This window comes from Neodiprion lecontei, chromosome 4, assembly GCF_021901455.1.
Source record: "Neodiprion lecontei isolate iyNeoLeco1 chromosome 4, iyNeoLeco1.1, whole genome shotgun sequence".
Classification (NCBI taxonomy): Eukaryota; Metazoa; Arthropoda; class Insecta; order Hymenoptera; family Diprionidae; genus Neodiprion; species Neodiprion lecontei.
This window is the reverse complement of record NC_060263.1, coordinates 38895889-38915342: the sequence shown is the minus strand read 5'-3', so window position 1 is coordinate 38915342 and position 19454 is coordinate 38895889. Positions and strand designations below refer to the sequence as shown.

At 36.2% G+C, this 19454-nt stretch overlaps 1 protein-coding gene across 8 annotated transcripts in view; it reads left to right on the top strand.

Moving 5' to 3' along the window:
- The window catches only part of LOC107221568 (growth factor receptor-bound protein 14), a 300280-nt gene that overhangs the window by 73990 nt on the left and 206836 nt on the right, over positions 1–19454 (top strand). For 7 of the 8 annotated variants that reach the window (XM_046737232.1, XM_046737233.1, XM_046737229.1 and 4 more), the window contains 4 exons: positions 6595–6725; positions 11515–11595; positions 12234–12362; positions 15961–16017. In XM_046737232.1, coding sequence (XP_046593188.1) covers positions 6595–6725; positions 11515–11595; positions 12234–12362; positions 15961–16017 — 398 coding nt within the window. The remainder of the gene's footprint in view (positions 1–6594; positions 6726–11514; positions 11596–12233; positions 12363–15960; positions 16018–19454) is intronic. The other variant, XM_046737231.1, reaches the window with a different exon arrangement.

Below are 19454 nucleotides of genomic sequence, written 5' to 3'. Positions count from 1 at the left end.
CTGGATCAAAAGTTTGTTGAATGAATTAAAGGAGAGAAAGAAAAAAAACCAAAAAAAAAACAATATTCAAAGAATTTTCCAGCAATTTTTACATTCGTGACAATGATAGCGAATGCGGATACAACAACAACATCGCTTGTATGTGATGGAAACGAATCCCAACTAATTCGAGAGCTAAGACTTCAATGATTTGGAAAAAGGTTTTTTTAATAGTCTGACCGTTCAAAATAATCAAACTTTAGTGTTTAAATAAAAAAAAAAAAAAAAAAATTATTCCAAGTTTCTTTTTTTCTGCTGGGCTTATTCTATTTATTCTGGGATAATTTTTACGTGTTGTTATTTGCAGAGTAGATTAAAATTTGATTCGTGTTATTACGGCTTTACGTATAATCGTCATCAATTACATTTGTATTTTATAATTGTCCTGTAATGTAAGATTGCTAGAATGATTTTTTTTTTTTTTTTTTAAAGATAAGTTTTCTGGGGATATGGTCAACGAGAAGAATAAGCCGAAAAACATTAGAATCGGATAAAAAGGTCAATCCAGAGTTTGATCATTTTAAATCGTGTTATTAGGAAACCTTTTCTCAAACTGCTAATCAACTATCTCAATTTGTGTTAATCGAATTTACTAAAATTAATTTTCATCACGTGCAGTGAGTAATATATAATGAATCGATTGTATGGAAAAAAGTGTCAAAAATTGTTCTTTTTCAACATTGAAACACGCATCGAGCATCGCGTGTCAGTTGACAGTTCTATAGAATACTTCGAATATTTCTGTCTGTCTGTTAATAATAATAAGACAACGACAACGACAACGGCAACGACAACGATAATAATAATAATAAAACAGTAATAATAATAATTTTAAAAAATCAAAACGGGCTAGGTTGTTGTGTCGTATACATATTGAATTAGAGAATTGTAAAATGATACTTGTAATATAACGATGAAATGTTTTGTTTTTTTCTGAATTATGTACTTGCGGTAATCTGACGCTAAAAAAAAATCCGGTTTCAATTTAACGATAGGATCGTTAAAAGAATACCGTCGTCTTAATTACTACATTGAGAATCTAATACTTAACACACGTCATCATGCACGAGGCAATAAATAACTGGCTAGTTGATATTGCGAACCTTGTGTGACGGACTCCTTCCTATTAAATAATATTATACAATATCGATTATAACTCGCCGTTATATTCCTATGTCGTTAAATTTGATTACGAGTTTATAAAAATGTTCAAATATCGCAGTTTAGCGTGAATTTTTTTTTCAAGAGGATATTCAGAAATAATCTGAATATCACGCGAATAAGACGCAGAAGACGGAAATAATACGATGTACAAAGTAGTCGAGCTGAAAATAAAGTGTTTAATAACCGTTTGTATAAGTTGATACAATAAATTGCTTGCATTATAACTTTGTTCGTGTAATAAGGGATTTTAGAACCGCAACGAGTTTCCGGCAAGTTGTTTCGTTTTACCGTTAATTAGACAAGCGTGTATTATATATGGTGTATGTTTATATAAATGTTGGAGAAAATCTCCTTGTTCTTCATACCTGTAGTAACTACAAACCCTAGTTATTTAAGATGTATATCGATATAATAAGCTGAAGTGGGTACATAAACTGCAACAATTATATCAGCGTGCAAAGACGTAATGTACTATTATCTATGTATATAAAATGACGTAGTTCGTTAAAATGTTACGCTAATTATAGCTTGGCTAGTTGAGAGGATCAATGTACAAGGATCGCGTAGTTAAAAGAGAAATAAATTATAGGAACGAGTAAAAAATTGACTCGTATAACGGGGAGTTGTAAATCATTTGACGTTACATTATACGTATACTGCACAATATAACATAAGCGAGTATGCAATTTAACATTCGTTAATAAATTTATACCGTTTTACAATGTCCGCTAACATGACAATAAAATCAGAGACAGAAAGAGAAAGAGAGAGGGGTAATTAAGAATGAAGAAAAAATGTGAAACGTAATTAATCTGGCAATGTGACGAGAATTTTATAATCGTTACACTTCAATTAGTGATTCATTGAAATTTAGCAAGAATTTTCACTTATTTCGACGAATTGATTGATCGATCGATATGTAATCGTTCGATTGACCAAACTTTCATTCCCTCAATCAATCAAACGCGGACGATACGCGATTCCGGTTCAGTAATTTCAGGGAAATCAGTGTTATTTACTTTAGTTGGCAACAGTTGATTAGCGAGGATGAAAATTAAATGGTAGAAGAATAATGAAATATTTTCTCTGATGTATGAAAACGACTAGCTTTGATTGAAAGAATAAGAGAAGGGGGGAGAAATGAAAAGTAAAAACGGAAGGAAGAAACAAACGCGTGCATAATTAATTCGACCGTAACACGTTTATCATTTTATTCTAAATGCCGGGACAATCTCTTGAAAGTTGAAAATGAACCGCGCATGCGCCAAGTAATTAAATCTCATTGGTCGGCGAAATCTTCCCGCAGCGATATTTTTGTCCGCGACGCAGGCGTGCCAACCTACGCAAAATGTCTACGTTTGAATTTTCAAAGAGCGTAAGCGTTGAATTCCGAGCGTTCTTTGAAGAATCGACTTTCCGACCCGACAACAAATGCTTCCGAAACCTTTCCGAGTCGCTGCCTCGATTATTCGAGATTCTAACCTCGAAAACTCGTATCAACCGCATCGCCGGCAGAAAGAGTTTGACAGCTGAAACTCGGGATGGCCAGCCGATAAAACTCGCGCTTGCGCGGTTGATTATCAAGTATTAAGAGATTGTCCCTGTATGTATATTCGTTCAGTCGAGTGAAATTGGCCGGATGATCGATGATGTTCGGGGAACCTTTTGCTGCCAACTACGCGTGTTGCTGTTAAAACAAACTTACTTCCAACGATCACTCACTAGTAAAAGTTTTATAACGACGGTTGCAGATGTCCACGAATAATCATAACAATCATAATAGTCATCATCATCAATTTAATTAGTCGAACAAATTTTCGACCATCGTCACATCGTCGCGTGGAAACTAGAATCGTCTATAATTTAATATAACTATGCGTAGTAAGTCGATAAGATATCACGAACAAATGATCAGTTTTGCTAATAACTCTGTAACGACGTTAAATTATCTCAGACCTCGTGTCGAAACTACTTTCGATTTTATTCGGTGATCGATTCTACCCGATAACACTATGGTATCGTGTATTTTGTCGTGACGAAACGCACGTGACGCCAAAATTACCTTGAACAATTTAGGGACGGCTATCACGTTTCTCATTGATGTTAGATCAGGGAGTTCGGTTTTAGTGAACAAATTGAATCTACTCCAGAAGACCACTTTTCATCCTTATGTCGCATGCACCATGAGGATGATATGAAGCTGGTAACTTTACCGTAAACGATGAATGTTTGGGGGAAAATCGTTACTTTCTCAGTTTAGTTAATCGTGAGAAACAAAATATACTCATGTTTTGCAAAGCCAACTTCTCGAAGGTCATACAATCGTGTGCAACAATGATTCTACCTTAGTTTACGTTAACGTTAACTAACTTCAACCTCATTCTCCAAGACAATATTCGAAAAACGCTTTGATCCTTGGATCGATCCGATACAAGTGAGGTTATTCTTGGGACTTCTTCCTAGTCTTCCAACATTCTTACTTACATTTATCAGTTCCTGTATTCACACCCACGCGCACCACTTACGTGATGTTGTAGCAGACCATTCATTAACAGCCGACTTCATTGATGCCGGGTCGATGGACTCGCAAAGCTCGTCTATCCATTCGTCGATACCTGTTCTCATCGACTAAACAACCTCCTCTGGTAATTAGTGCTCATGGTGAACTAACCGCCAGTCGGATCATCGTCGTTGTTCCGTTCGCAGACTCACGCTAAAGAATATATCATGTATTTTGAAGTAGTCTTTTTGGAATGAGACATTGTAATACACTCTCGTATTACAATGTCATCCTTTTCTTCTGATCATTCACTTTTTGCTGCTGGCAGGTGATGAGGGAACGAGGAAGAGAGATGAAGAAGTAGCCAAACCCATCACTACCGTCCAATCAATTGATTAGATTTCCGTCGACTTGCATCCGATGCAAGTCCTTTCTCTCTACAACATATCTTCATGCTCTCTGAACCGAGAGCCATGCGGTCGGTTGGCTTGTTTTGAATTTATACCGGTTTCCGATGATTACAACACTCGGAATGACCGGCGACTATAAATTATATCACTCTTGATTCATTATCTATTTATTAAAGTGGAACAATCGCTTATCATTGATTGATGAGTCCTTTTGAGTCTCGTCCCAAGAATTCTTGGCTAGCTCTTCTTCTCCTTCTTCTTCTTCTTCTTCTTTTTCTCCTCTTTTCTGAACGGTTCACCGTCCTTTTGTTCCGCCACTGAACAGGACGGATGGACGGCGCCACATTCTATCGTTGGTCACGGGTTAGTTAGGATGTGTATGCCTAGTATAGTTCAGGGATGTAGAGAACGAATCCACCGATGTTTTACAATGGCTTCTCAAGTCGAGTGTATCTCACTCTTTCATTCCTCCTCTTATTCTCCTGGCGTATCCACAATCGTTTTCTTACTTCTTGATTTTTTACACGGATGTAATTTCTTATTATTATTCTTTCTCGTTTTTTTTTTTTCTCGTCAACAGTCAGATCAACAAGCATTTGTGAATTATACCGTAATATTATTTTACATACGTATTATACCTTGTTTATATCCAACCAAGGTGAATTATTTCGGTTTCAACTTATGTTACACTGTACTGTCCGATTAAAGACGAGATTGTCGTCTCTGAGAAATTCAATCCGGTAAGGATTATGGTCCAGATTTTGAGAAATCATCGTTTGAGTCATGGTCTCAGTCAAAGAGTGATGAAATATTCTGATTTCTTGGTTGATTCGTTGAGAAACATGGTTCATTCGGTAAAAATCTGATGCATCTGAAGTTTCGATTAATGAAAATTTTCATTTGTTAATTTCGATGTTAGATTTCTCTCGATTTAGGCGAGTAAGTGAAACCTAATTAACCATTCGTGAATGCGCAATAATAAAATTATGGTTAAATATCGTATTGATTCACAATTTCCTCCCAAATTGGAAGAATTTTTAATCGAGCTTGACGATCGGAACTTCAAGCACATAAAATCTGACCATTTCCATAAACAGTTGAATAAATTCTAGTGAATTTATACGTACGATCGGAACATTGAGACCATTTTGAAAATTGATCGATAACCGTGAAGAGCTTCTCTTCACAGAAATTACCGTTATAGTTTGAGGTTGAATTGTTATCCCTAACATTGTTGGTCAAATCGTTGCCAAGATGGGAAAGTACGAATGAATCAGACTGCGGAGAAACTATACACACAGGTACATACATTCATACACGCATACATACATGATGATTAATTTGTTCGCACCCGAAGTGCGCAAATTGCGAAACAATCGCGACGTACGTGGACACCATACGAGCCAATAGCGTAGCAGTATACATATACGTACCATGGATGTCGTAAATGGGCGACGGTGAAAGGATTAGACATCCTTCGCGAGATATTTTCTCTCTATTTCTCTTTCTCCCCCTGACGTTGTTCGCGAGTCATACTTGATACACGTGTACCTTACATATTTGCTCGATCAACCACGTCTTATGCTTCGGTAATTGAAGCCATCGCAGGTTTTGGCTCAAGGTGGTTTGATCCGTCATCCGTCCCGTATAGACACACATACACATACGCGTTCAAATATCCCTTGGCTATGATTGGCGAAATTTGACCTGAATATGCGAATAATGCAGCGAAGGAAAATAATGGGTGATTATATAATGATCGATAGTTGCAGTGCTGACGATTATCCATGATCCTATTAACGATATTTGCAATGTGAAAATGAATTCCCATTCACCCTCGTTTCCAATATTTGTTTATTCTTCAGGAATTCGATGATGCAGAATTTGGATTCAAATAATTGCAAAAGCGTTTCAAGATCTTTACGCGTAAACAATTGAATTGTTTCTTATTCTATGTAATTTTTTTTTTTTTTAACTACATGCTCACGTGACCTGAGAACAAAGCAAGGGTGTAACAATAATAATAGAGGTAGATACCGGATGTTTTTACCGTCAATGAATAATTACTTTCAATTGTTATTGGTGGAAGTTCGGTCGCGAACGATTTACTGACGCGCTAACTTTCCTACGCGGTAAAACACGACCGCGTTACATTATCGCGTTCCTATTCATTGAGAGACGCGAGGCTGCTAATGAACGCTAACGAGTTCTTCCTTTGGGACTCGAACATCATTCTTTCATGTGCATCGGCCGGTGTTGTTGTTTTTTTTTTTTTTTTTTTTTTTTTTTTTAACCCTGTTGCGTAACGCGCACACGATTTTCACAGAAAGAATGTCAAAACGTAGGTGAAAAAGTTTTGCGATAAAACACTGTCAAATTAACGCGCATTAACGACGATTTATACGATAAAGAATGAAGAGTTTGAAAAAAAAAAAAAAAAATTATCCAACGTTCTCATTTCTTGTTAAATCTGTGTTTCAGAAAGAAGTCTGGAGGATCACGAAGATGTCCTCCGCGTTTACAGGGACATGGAATACTTCGCTCCGAACACCCCAAAGCGACTGGTATTCCGACAAGATTTCCGGAAGTACGAATTCTTCCACGATTCAAAGGTGAGAATTTAAAAAAAAAAAACAAAAAAAAAGCCGAATCCTAGTTTTCCCCATTATTTCCCGTCACGTTGCTTTTTCCATTCACGCTTATTTTCGTTCTTAACTCCTCTCGGTATTTACCGCTCTTTACCGACCGACTGTGTACCTTTTTTCGAACTTTGTTACCGACGTAGTTTGTATCTACCGTTGGTAAATCGCACTCCGAACGTCGGACGGTTATCAAAAGCTCCTCACTTACCTACCGTAGATATTCAACCGACTAATTGTCGGATGTAGAAATTCATACTCAAACGAACTGACTCGATAATATCCTTATTAATCCATCGAGTCAGTCTCGTTTCAACTTTGCCGTTCAACTACCGATTGCGTTCGAGTAGCCAGTGCAGAATATCGACCATTACGGGAATGAAAAATTGTCAGGCCAACGTTCATTCTTCAAAATTAACTTCCGCATCGCTTTCATTTTCCTTTCTTTTTTTCTACCTTTGATGTTTACTTTACTTTTTTGGTTTGTAAATTACGTCAATGAGGTTTGTTTTCTTCTTTATTGCAAAAAAAACAAAAATATTTAGGTACCTTGTCTCGTGAGTGATGTTGAATTTCGTACATTTGTTTTTTAATTCGTACTCGTTCGTTCGTTAAATTTATTGCACTGTAGTTAACAACGATCAATTCTTGAATTTACTGCTGATTCGGCAACAATAAAGATTCTATTAAAGTTGGTATAAACTTCTTCCGTTTCTTCGAACGTGATGAATTTTCAAACAATCTTTATTACAATAATATACCCTGTTTAACTAACGCATCCCATAACGCAGGAGAGTGAATAACGATGCAGAGAATATGATACACAAAGTGGAACACGGAACGCGTTTTGTATGTAGAAAAATTTCATGCAATGCCGGTGTGTAATATACACACATATTTATTATACGTATACGCGCGTAAAGCGACGATAGCATCAGCAATTATAAATCGCTTTACGTTCTTACCGTGTACGATATTGAACCAATATTGAAGCCACGCTTTGAGATCGTTGGATTGCGATATGAGAGGATAGGATGGGATTTGATGGGTATCTGTACACTGGGAATATATTATTACCTAGGCGAGGAGTTCGTTTCATCGATTTTCATATTATTAAATGTTGCGTACGCGATAGTGGATCCGCTATATCTTTCTGTGTGTCCATACAATTTACACGCGTACCAACCTACGCAATATACTCCATGCACGTGTCAGACCCGATTCATCCAGCATTATACGTACCTACTGCTCTCTCGATTTCGAATATGACTGTTCTCTCTGCCTGTATTATATCTTCCTCCTCCTCCTCCTCCTCCTCCTCCTCCTCCTCCTCCCGTTGTTCGCGTGCTCTATGGTTTTCTATTACTACAATTCTCCGCACACATCGCTGAAATACAATTCTGAACACACCATAATCTTCGATTTGTCGTTCGGAAATTAATCTCACGCGTTGTGCATTGAAATGCTGCAACGCTTGCGTTGTTGTATAATAACGGATCGGTTTGTCGGATGCTCGTGAAAATTGTTTGATCGTGAATTTTAACTGTGCAGCTATTTTCCGTGGAGTTGAGAAATCCGTACCAAGTTTGAAGTTGTTTTATCACAAAAATTCTTCGCAAGAAAATTGCGATCTCGAACGATCTTAAACGTCGACTCATCTTTTAAGTTCGTATTGCATTTTTGCAAATTCATTTTGCGTTTTCGAAACAGACTACAGTATTACAGGTGTACAAAAAATTGATCAACATCCTCCCCCTCCACCTATCGCAATGAAATAACTATCAGAATATTCGTCGATATACGATGAAAGAATAAAATCATCTAGTATTTTTTTTTTTTATTTTTTATTTTTTTTTTTCCATTTGTTTAAATGTAACTTCGTTGTTTGGTCAGCGAATTGCGAGGCGATGAAAACTGAATATACGTGTATCTAAGTCTGTCGTTAATTAAACATCGGATTAACCGAATCCCATTAATAAAGTGAAGGATATGTAATTCATTTACGTCGTGAGTAAAGTTTGTATAGTCCAGGTACTCACGGATGCTTTGTTATATAAACAGTGCCCGCATCCGTTGCGAATTAATTATCCACACCCCTTCGATTATCTTCTCGTCTCTTCTCTTCTCTCCTCTCCTATTCACCCATGAATTACCTACGTCTCTGACAGATCCTAACAGGGATTCGGAGCTCATCTCAATATGGGATATTCCATGCCATATCGAACAGGTTACTACCGCTAGTCGATTTTCAATTTCATCGAAACATTTTATTCCCCCATTACAATAGCGTGTTTAAAATTGAAATTTTTATATTTTTAATCGTTTCACGCAGTAGCATTTTCAGTCTTAAATATCAAAAAATATTTTCAATTCGTTTCCCATCTTCTTTCAAAATCCTTCGAAAATTTCTCATATATATATATATATGTATCATCTTTCGTTTCGTTTATTCTGAAATCAGTTTCGCGTTGGAATAATTTTTCACATCCTACTCGCGTTTCTAGAACCTTGCTCATTTTCAATTTCCACAAATCAATGTTTAATATTATTATTATTATTATTTAGTTTAAAACCGATAAAAAACTAAAAGACAAACGTGAGATATCGTCCTTGAATGAAACTCTCGACAAGTGAAATGAGGAAAAAAAATTGCAACGATAGAAATGATTTCACATAACGAAATCGACGTTGAACTCGATGAATCAATTTTTCAAAGCTTTTTTTTTTTTTTTTTTGAAGCAGATATTCGTAATTCGGCATTTGCGTTTCGTGAAACAATAACGAAATAGAAGCAATTGGGGCTGCTTTAGTAAGTAATTTGAAAATTATGCAAACAAATCGAATATCGTTGGGTCAAAATTTGACAAAGTTGGCAGGGAATGCCCCGTATCTCTCTCTCTCTCTCTCTCTCTCTCTCTCTCTCTCTCTCTCTCTCTCTCTCTCTCTCTCTCTCTCTCTCTCTCTCTCTCTCTCTCTCTCGGGATCCAAAACTCCGTAAGCTCGACTTGCGGGTGTGCACCTCGTGTCATACGAAGAATACAGCGTCTGCTGCATTTGATAGCTAAGAGAAACCTCGCGACGAGCCATTGTTCATCCCGTCTGTGTACGTGTATGCACAACTGTACAATACATACCATACACCCACCTATCCACTTGTCCGTATCGTAATTATACCTGTGCAGTCTGTATCTCGCCTCGATTTCATCGCTCGATCGGAAATTGGAATACACTGAGAGAAATTTTTATTTCCGGTTACCGGCTCGGTCCTTGAATATTTTCATTTTTTACCACGATCGACAAAATACAGTTCTAGGTAGAAAATGAAAATTAGTTTTTTTTTTCTAGCTGTTAACGGAAAGTCTGGGATCTGTTTTACCGAAGTTTTCTAGTTACTGTAACGAATTAAATTTTTCTCAGTGTATCATGTAACGTATAACAGTGGTTGAGCGGGGGATATTCAAAGTCGTGTCTCGATGCAAAGTGCAAAGTTCGATTATAAAATGTTCCCACGATCGTGATTATCGTCGGAAATCGCGCGTATAATCTTTTTTTTTTTTTTTCTTCTCTTCTCAACAATTTATTGACAAGGAATGAATCTCAAAGAGTCAGCGTAAGGTGCTTTAAATTAATTTAATCGATCGATAGGCAGACTCGAATATATCGTTCTTCCGATCAATCGATTAATCGAAGCTGCTGATCGATCGATTAATCGCACCGCGCTATTTCAAATCATCGTATTTAAGTTAGTTACGTCGTGTTGCAAAGATGCATATTATTCGGGAATAATTGTTATTTCGCAACTTTACAATTGCCTGAAATTCGGTAAACCGTAACACAAGGTAAAACATCGTACGCGCATGTTGCAGAAACATGTCTTTTATCACAAATTATCCGAATCGAATATGCTTCACGACATTAAAGATGTTTCAACATCAAAATACGTGAACCTGCAATTTTCGAATATTTCGATTTCCTTCGTTTTTCTCAATCACTTGACAAGTCTTGCAATCTAATCGTCAATCACAACCATGTAAATCTCAAAGTATGTGTCCTCTTCTTATACGCACCTTTTGCAACTTTTGTTTTCACTCCTTTTGTTTCTTTTCTTTTCTTTTTTTTTTTTTTTTTTGTTTTTCTTTCATTTTTTTTCTTCTTCGTATGCCATTCGTTTTTGTTACCCTTGTTTCGCCTCGGATACAAAAGAGATCGGGATAGGCTAGATTCTTGTTTTTACTAACGCGGCACTAGGAAGGAAGATATATAAGTAGGCCCGCAGTATTTCATACGCTGTTCTTTTTTCTTTTTACCCTTATTCCTTCTGTTTCGGGAGCTGAAAGAGAAAAAGGAGGTAAAAAAATAAAAGAAAAAAGAAAGAAACAAGAACGAACGAAATTCATACACACACATGTATATATTCTTATTTATCGTACTGCCACCAGATGTGTGATCTATAGATCAACGCGTTGTGTAATATTTCCTCCTTTTCACTCCCGAATCCTCGTAAGTAATTTTTCCTCCGTTTCGATTTTTTTTTTTCTTTTCCCTCCGTACGTTCGCAATAAAATTTTCGCAATGATTCGATTATTGACCGTAACAAGAAGAAATGTCGGTATTTGTAATAAATCGATGTAAATTAGCATTATGTTATTTCGTTCTTTTTGCTACTCTTTCAACAGATTACGTAATTTTACATTTTCGTTTTCATTTTTTTATTTTTTTATTTTTTTTTTTTTAATTTTATTTTATTTTTTTTTCGTTGCAGCAATTCTTCCCCGAAGAGATGGTTGACTACGAAAGTAGCGCATTCTTAGGACCATTTACGAACAAGTACGCGGTGATGCAGGTGAGTCGATAAGCATGGGAATAAATTGTATAACGCGTAGTTTTGCAAAAATTTTGAAGACGGCGGGAGGGGGTGGGGGGGGGGGGAGTGAAGGCGGAAAAAGTAGAAAAATAAAAAAAAGTTCTCCAATGGCTGTGTAAGAAACGTATCCGAAGATACGAGGAAGAGTTTAAAAAAATAAAAAAATGCTGAAAAATTTACTCACCGCGTCACCTCGATGGATAATTAAAATCGGATTAAAAACATCACGATTTAATCACTTCCGAAACTTCTGATTTTAACTATCGTGAAATTTTTCTGTCAAATTTTATGACGCGTCGCACGATTTTTCTCAAATTAAATTCCACGACGCAGTTCGAATACAATAACGTTTTTTTTTTTTTTTTTTTTTTTTTTTTTTATCAATCTTCACTATCTGCTTCAACTGATCCAAATAAAATATTCCTGGAGATTTGTGATAGCATTTTTTTTTTTTTTTTTTTCCTCTCGAATTTTTGATAATTTTTCTCTTCTCCTTACCTTCGATTCGGATGATTCATCCCTGATATCAAATTGTGTAAAACGTAAACAATGAATTTCTCGTTTTGTTGTTGTTGCTTTAGTCGATATAAAAATTATTCTTATTGTACGAATTTCAGAACATGATTACCACCGGCGAGAAGTGTCCTTCGATATTTAGTTCGGCCTGGATTCGAGATCCAAGTAAGAACGTATGGTCCAAGATTTACATGGTTCTTCGTGAAACCAAGCTTTACTGCTCGCCTAAGGTAAGGACTGCTTTTAATTATTTAAACTACGCGCTTGCTCGCTCGCATCGTTTCGTCCGTAAATTTTTGCCCACGCGGAACTTAATCTTTTCCTCTTTTTTCTTATCCTCCTTCTCTTATTATTCCTCTTTAATTTTAACCCTCGCCACATTTTTCAGACCATTAATTTTCTCCCATTCTACACGCGTTATGTATTTTATACGTTAGATTATTAATCAACAGTACTTGTATTATGCATGATAATATTTTGTAAACTTTTTACATGTGTATTCGTTTGATCCTTTGTATTAATCTTTTACCAAGTTTTTCACTCAGTTTTAATATCGTTTCGTTTTGTTTGGTTTCCTATCCTTTTTTTTTTTTTTTTTTTTTTAACCTTTTGTTTTTCACGTTTTAAATTTCTCTTACAAAAATTTCACCTGTAAGGAAAGTAGAAATTTTGAAATTTTTCTTCTTCTCTTTCTGCCTCTTCCTCCCTTTATTCGTTTTATTTAATTTTGTTTTCTCTTATTGAGAAGAAAATACGATGTAATTAAAGAAAAAAAAAAATGAAACGCGGAGGAACGGATAAAAAAGTGATAGAAAATGGAAAACTTTACTAGGTGCAACGAAGTACGAAATATACAGTCAATTTTTGTGAACATTTATGTTTTATTCGCATTCGCGTTGTATTTTTCTCACGTACGTCAAGAAGGTGAAAAATACCAAAGGATGGAAATAAAAATTGAATGATGGAAATTTCATGAATATCGATCTATTACACACAACTGTTGCACGAAATAACGACTCGTGTTTCTTTGCCGATTCTGTGAAAGACTTTCGTCCCAGTTTTAGCTTTTGTGTTTAGAAATATTCCCACGTGGCGGGATGTCAAAATAAAAGTTGGGGAAAAAAAACAGCACGTAGCAAACCTGCGACATTCCCTGCAGCAGCATATTTGTAAAATTTCGTTGTATTTCATTGTGCATTTTGTTCATTTTCCTCCGAAGAAAAATAGCGTCAAGGCAGCTGCGAAGAGGTGAGAGAATGAAAAAGAAAATTATAATTATAAAAATAAAATAAAATAAAAAAAAAAATAAAAAATCAGACCGTTAAGGCGTAACCGGTTGTGTGGATAATGTGAAGTTACGTAAGAGAGATAACGAGAGGAGGAAGAAGAAGAAGAAGGGGGCGGGCGGGAGGGAGGAGGACAACAACAACATTCTGCAACATTGTCAGAAAGGCAACAAACCCAATATATATCGGCTTTCTATATGCGTACGCGTGTTACGTTTTCCAGAGATGAATAGACGCTATTAGATGTTGTAAAATTTATTGTAACGATTGGCAGAACATCGTTTACATCCGCATGCATCTTTATTCGTGTAATTTGTTACGTTACGTAGAGGTATAAAGTGTTGACTTACGGCCAGCTGCTCCCAATTAATATTGTAAGTACGCTGCAACATGTGGGTATATATATACATATATATGTGTGTGTGTGTGTGTGTTTGTGTTTGTGTATGTAAACTATATCGCGATGAGAGTAAAAAAAGTAAAATTGTGAAACAAAACTTTGAATAAAAAAGTGAAAATAAATACGAGAAACGTGTTCGCGTATTTTTTTTTTTGTTTTCTCCATTTTATTACTTCTTGCGAGGTTAAAGTTATCAATATTGTTTATTGTTGAAAGTTGTTTGAAATTGTCGACAAATGATTGTTTTGCAATTTTCTGGACGGCTGGAGAAGCAGATCGAGTTTCTCAAGTATGAGTTTATTATACCTATAATTATTTTCATTCGTTGCGATTTATCAGATTTCAGACAATTCTGATGGTACATGTAAATACATTTACAAACTAACTAAAAAAAAAAAAAAAAGGAAGACACAAATGGATCGTTAGAATAACATTATGAAATTTAATCTCGCGTTTGTTCCTTTTTCGATGTACCTTAAAGATACTGGAGGAATTGTAGAAATGAAGAAAACAAAATGTAACGATATGATTCGATAAAAGGATACAGAAATTTCCGATCAATCTGTAATTGCAAACGTTTTACAAATCGTTCGTTTGCGTTGAAACTTTGTTTTTTTCTTTTTTTTTTTTTTTCGTATGTCTTATCGGTTTGACAGATTTGAAAAAAATTTTTGGCACAGAAACTGGATCTCATATATATGTCGAAAATCGGGTGTTAATAGCACTTCTTAGCAAAAATGAGCCGGGAGTTTGAGAAGATCGATAGAAATTAATTGAGTTTAAGATATTTTTCTCAAACAATTACCGATGTTTTTTGTTTTTTTTTTTTTCCTTTCGGTGGGTACAAAATCGATCGGATCTTTTGCGCTGCGATTTGAATCACGAGTGCCAGGCAATATAACTGGGAGTTGAATAATCCTATTAAAATTTGAGAGCTGGAGATCGATTCAACGGCTGGTTCTCTCCTCGAAAGACTCGGGAGAGAGAGAGAGAGAGACAGAGAGAAAGAGAAATATCGAATGCACGAGGTGGCGACATAGAATTGCTAGTTTGTGAATTAGACAGCAGCCAGGCAACTACGAGACATCCGTTCTTTGCAGCGATTCTTTGATTATTTATTTTTTTTTCATCTTTCGTTTTTTCCTTTCGTTCTTTTTTTTTTTCTTTCTCTTTTTTTCTTCTTCTTTCTATCTCCTTATTATCTTTCGCCGAACAACGGCCTTTCGAATTCCTTCACGAAACCGTCATCATAATCATCAGAATTGTAATGATCGTTATGATCGCCGAATAGGAAATGTCAGATATAATTATACTCAATGGCTTTGGAAGAATCTTTGATCGGTGAAAGGTGCAACAGAACAGAGAGTCAATAAATGGTGTCTTCTGGCTATAAGCTTAATGTGAATTGTATTAATTATCATCATCGTTACCATCGTCTCATTCTCGTTTCAGATGTTCGTGATTTCGTGTTTTTTTTTTTTTTTATCTATTTTAGTTTATTTTTTTTCTTCTCCTTTTCTCCCCTATCCTTACGTATTTTACTCTGTATCGTCTCTCTCTGTTGGTCAAAATATCGCAGACGAGTTAATTATATAAAGCAGCAGCGGCAAACCAGCGTCTGGTTATGCAGGTTTCGTTATTTTTTACCTGCCTACATACCGGGACAATCTCTTGAAAGTTGAAAATCAACCGCGCATGCGCCAAATAATTCAATCTCATTGGTCGGCGAAATCTTCACGCAGCGATATTCTTTGTCCGCGACGCAGGCGTGCCAACCTACGCAAAATGTCTACGTTTGAATTTTCAAAGAGCGTAAGCGTTGAATTCCGAGCGTTCTTTGAAGAATCGACTTTCCGACCCGACAACAAATGCTTCCGAAACCTTTCCGAGTCGCTGCCTCGATTATTCGAGATTCTAACCTCGAAAATTCGTATCAACCGCATCGCCGGCAGAAAGAGTTTGACAGCTGAAACTCGGGATGGCCAGCCGATAAAACTCGCGCATGCGCGGTTGATTTTCAAGTTTCAACAGACTGTCCCGGTACATCATTTTTAACCACACCTTACGTATTGTTTCACTAGACAATTTGTCGACTTTTTATTTTCACCTTTAATTTGGCATTTTAAATCGGTTTGTGCGCAGATACATCTAGTCAGCCGTGTGATACGACAATGGCGTCATATAGATTCTGCGGCAGCGGTAAGTCAATTTTCTATTCACGTAGTATTATTCGATATTTAAATTTATCAACCCGCTTCATCTTTTCTGTCTCTCTCTCTCTCCATCTCCTTCCTTCCGTGATGCATCCGCATTTCTCGCTGATTCGTTAATCATCGATTATCGACACCGATTATTATATTGATATTAACAAGATCTGTCCGTATAATCAGCACGTAAAACTTCGGCTTTCGGATCGTACGTTGATACAAGTTTATAAGTTTATTGATACGTAGGTGAATAAAAATAAAAAAAAAAAAGAATAAATAAATGAAATAAAAATTAAGTGAGAAATACGAGATAAAAAACAAATTAACTGCCGCTTATTACAGTCCGTCTTTAACTTTATAATCCCGGTACATCATTTTCAAGTTTCGAATTTTATTACGCATATACTAAATTGACACGACAATTTTCTGCGCGCAATCGTTCTGAAAAATTGATTTATGCCATCGCGATTAGGATCATTATTGAAAAAAATATGCTCAGTAAAACATTACTGTATATAGATGTTCGTATGAAATACAAGTTTGAAAAATAGAATCAATCATTTTCATTTAAGGTATCGTATCTTTGGTTTCTTTTTTTCGTTTCTAATTATCATCACCTCGAGATGTAGAGCGCATCTTTTTTTATTTGCCTTACTTTTTCTTCTTTTTGTTTTTTCTTCTCATTCATTCCAAATCAAATTCAAATTCGATTAACGTCTCAGCCGTGTTCTTCTTTTCAAGCTTTTATTTTACAACGATTGTCGTGTATTTAGAGAGGTTCTTTTTTTTTTTCTTCGTTCAGTTTTACACGACGATCGACTGGCAGTTCTTAAATTTGAATACTGTCGCTGCACGATCATGCACACAAGTTTCGCGCGAAACACTTTGATTCTTTTAATTCCCGTTCTTTTTTTTTCATTGGTTTTTTTTTTTTTTTTTTTTTTGTTTTTTGTTTTTCTTAGTTTTAATAGCACCTCCGAGGTATTGGTATTATTATTACAGTAAAAGATTTGATATTCCCGTCACGTTCGGTTGGTCATATGTATACCTAATAATTATATAGATCCGTATAACCGATCCTTGAATGTTTTATTAAATTTTTTTCTATTTTTAATTTGCTTCTTCACTCGTTCCGTTCTCTTTATTTGTCCCCTATGCGTTTCGATGCCGATCGTTAAATAAAATGTATGAATATACATATACAGGCATACAATACCTGTGGAGGAAGAGGATGATTATTATGTGAAATCGTACAATTGGCTATCAAGTCGAACGACGATATGAAAATCACGCGAAGCAATCATTCGGGGATTTTTAGTGATTATTAATATCTTCTTTTTTTTTCTTTTTTTTTTGCAATAACAATTCGCACGTGCCAAGTCAGTACACAGCGAGTGGGAAACCACAGAGCAATAACGCGGGTCTAAGATTGACGCAGCAAAGAGCGGGGAAAAAAGAATTTAAAAAAAAAACGCAGAAATACCGCGTTATAAACCTGAAAAGTGTGAGTCAAGTTCGATGGTTCAAGTCTGCAACCATCATCTCTGCATAGCTTTTAAACGAGGCGTTGCATTAGTCGTCTATCATATTTTGTAGACCTTACACTGAGAGAAATTTTTAGTTCCGGTTACCGCTCAGTCCTTAACTATTTTCATCTTTTACCACAATCGAAAAATATAGTTCTAGGTACAATATGAAAATTAGTTCTCTTAGTTAGTTACCGGAAAGTCTAGTATCCGTTACTATTCTTTCTCGTTACGATCACTGTTGCTATATTTTCTTGTAAATGTTGCGAAAATTTAATGCTCGTGCAACGATAAATTGACGTTAAAGCCTTGTTTAACTAAAAAAGTAGAGTAAACCTCAGAAACTGAATTTGCGTTGCAATAACCAAAAAAGGATCGACGATAGCGCAAAATGTTTACGCGTACCTCGTTTTTCGTAATTCCAACAATATTCAAACAGTTTTTTTAACGATACCTGTTTTACCGAATTTTTCTAGTTACTGTAACAAATGAGATTTTTCTCAGTCTGTATACCTTGCAATCTTACTCGAGGGAAACAATAAACCTAAATAAATTGCATGGTCTAAACATCCAAATAAAAGAGACGGAGATGAGAAAAGGTGAGAAAAAATCTAAAAATTCTCGATTCAAAAAGGCCGATCGTTTTGGTGGCGTGCTGTCTTGACGATGCTTGAATAACGCGTGCATACCGTGTCTTGGTGGCCCGTCGGAACGGAGAGGAGGGCTTCCGGGTAATTAATATCGGTCTGACGCCCGAAAACATCCCATTACCAGCCAGTCTGCTCGCTGCCAAAACATCGTTAGTCTCGAATGACCCAGATTATATTATTACACAGCTACAGCTGAGGACAGGGACTGTTGTGTGTGCAACGGAATTTTCAACCTTTATCGCCTTCCAAATTCACACTACCATTGTATCAAAGCGTCGCAAGAGTGTTCGTAATTTTAATTGATTACTTGAAGAAGACCGTAATAAAAGGTGTATCCATGACGTTTGAATCACGCGAATGACTTCGAGTCACGTGCTTTGAGTCACGTGAACCGATGTCGAATCGTATTATTATATCGGCACAGTCAACGTAGTCATGTTAAGTTCATGGTCATTTTAAGTCATCTTCGGTTAATTGAGGGCATCGGCCAAGTGATGGGACGTCAAGTTTCTCGAGTTCATTTCGTTGCTGGTAGAGTAGTTGTTCAGGTCGAAAGTTTAACGCAGTCATTAACGATTGAATCATTCCAATGATTCAACGATGCTGAACTTACTTAACGTTAATGCAACGAAACTTTGGGGAAAAAATCATTGTTGCACAATTTTAGAACGACTTTTAAGGATTTGCCTTCTAAAAATAGCAGTATGTGTTGTTTGTCATGTTTTACTAAAGTGCAAACTAAGGATTTATTCTAAACGTGCATCGTTAAAGTAACGTTAACAACTTCACCCTCGTAAGATTCATTGGTAGTCGTCGCGCACGTTAGGAATGGACGTTAAATTCTTTTGAAAAATTCATACTCGAACCTATCCCAACTACGTCTACGAACAACCTTGTTCGATTTCTATCCGAAAGTTCAATCACATATATTTCTCATTGTTATACAATGCGTGAGCGAAATCGGAAAGACATAGAAGACTGGGTAGTGCAAATGGGACGATTGCGTTGAAGTCGTTACCAAATTAAAGACCCGATCATGATCTGCGTTCTACTTGCTGATTATCAGGTTAAGTGTCTGCGTTTTTTTTTCTTTCATTCTCCTTTTTTTTTTTTTTATTTCCGATTGTCTCGGAGGTGGCGAACAATGCGAAACGTGTGAAATACGACGAACAACCTCGTCGTCTCTTCTCGGAGCTGGGACGACGACGAAATTGCTTACGCTTCGCTGAGGTGGTTAAACCGCGAACGATGTT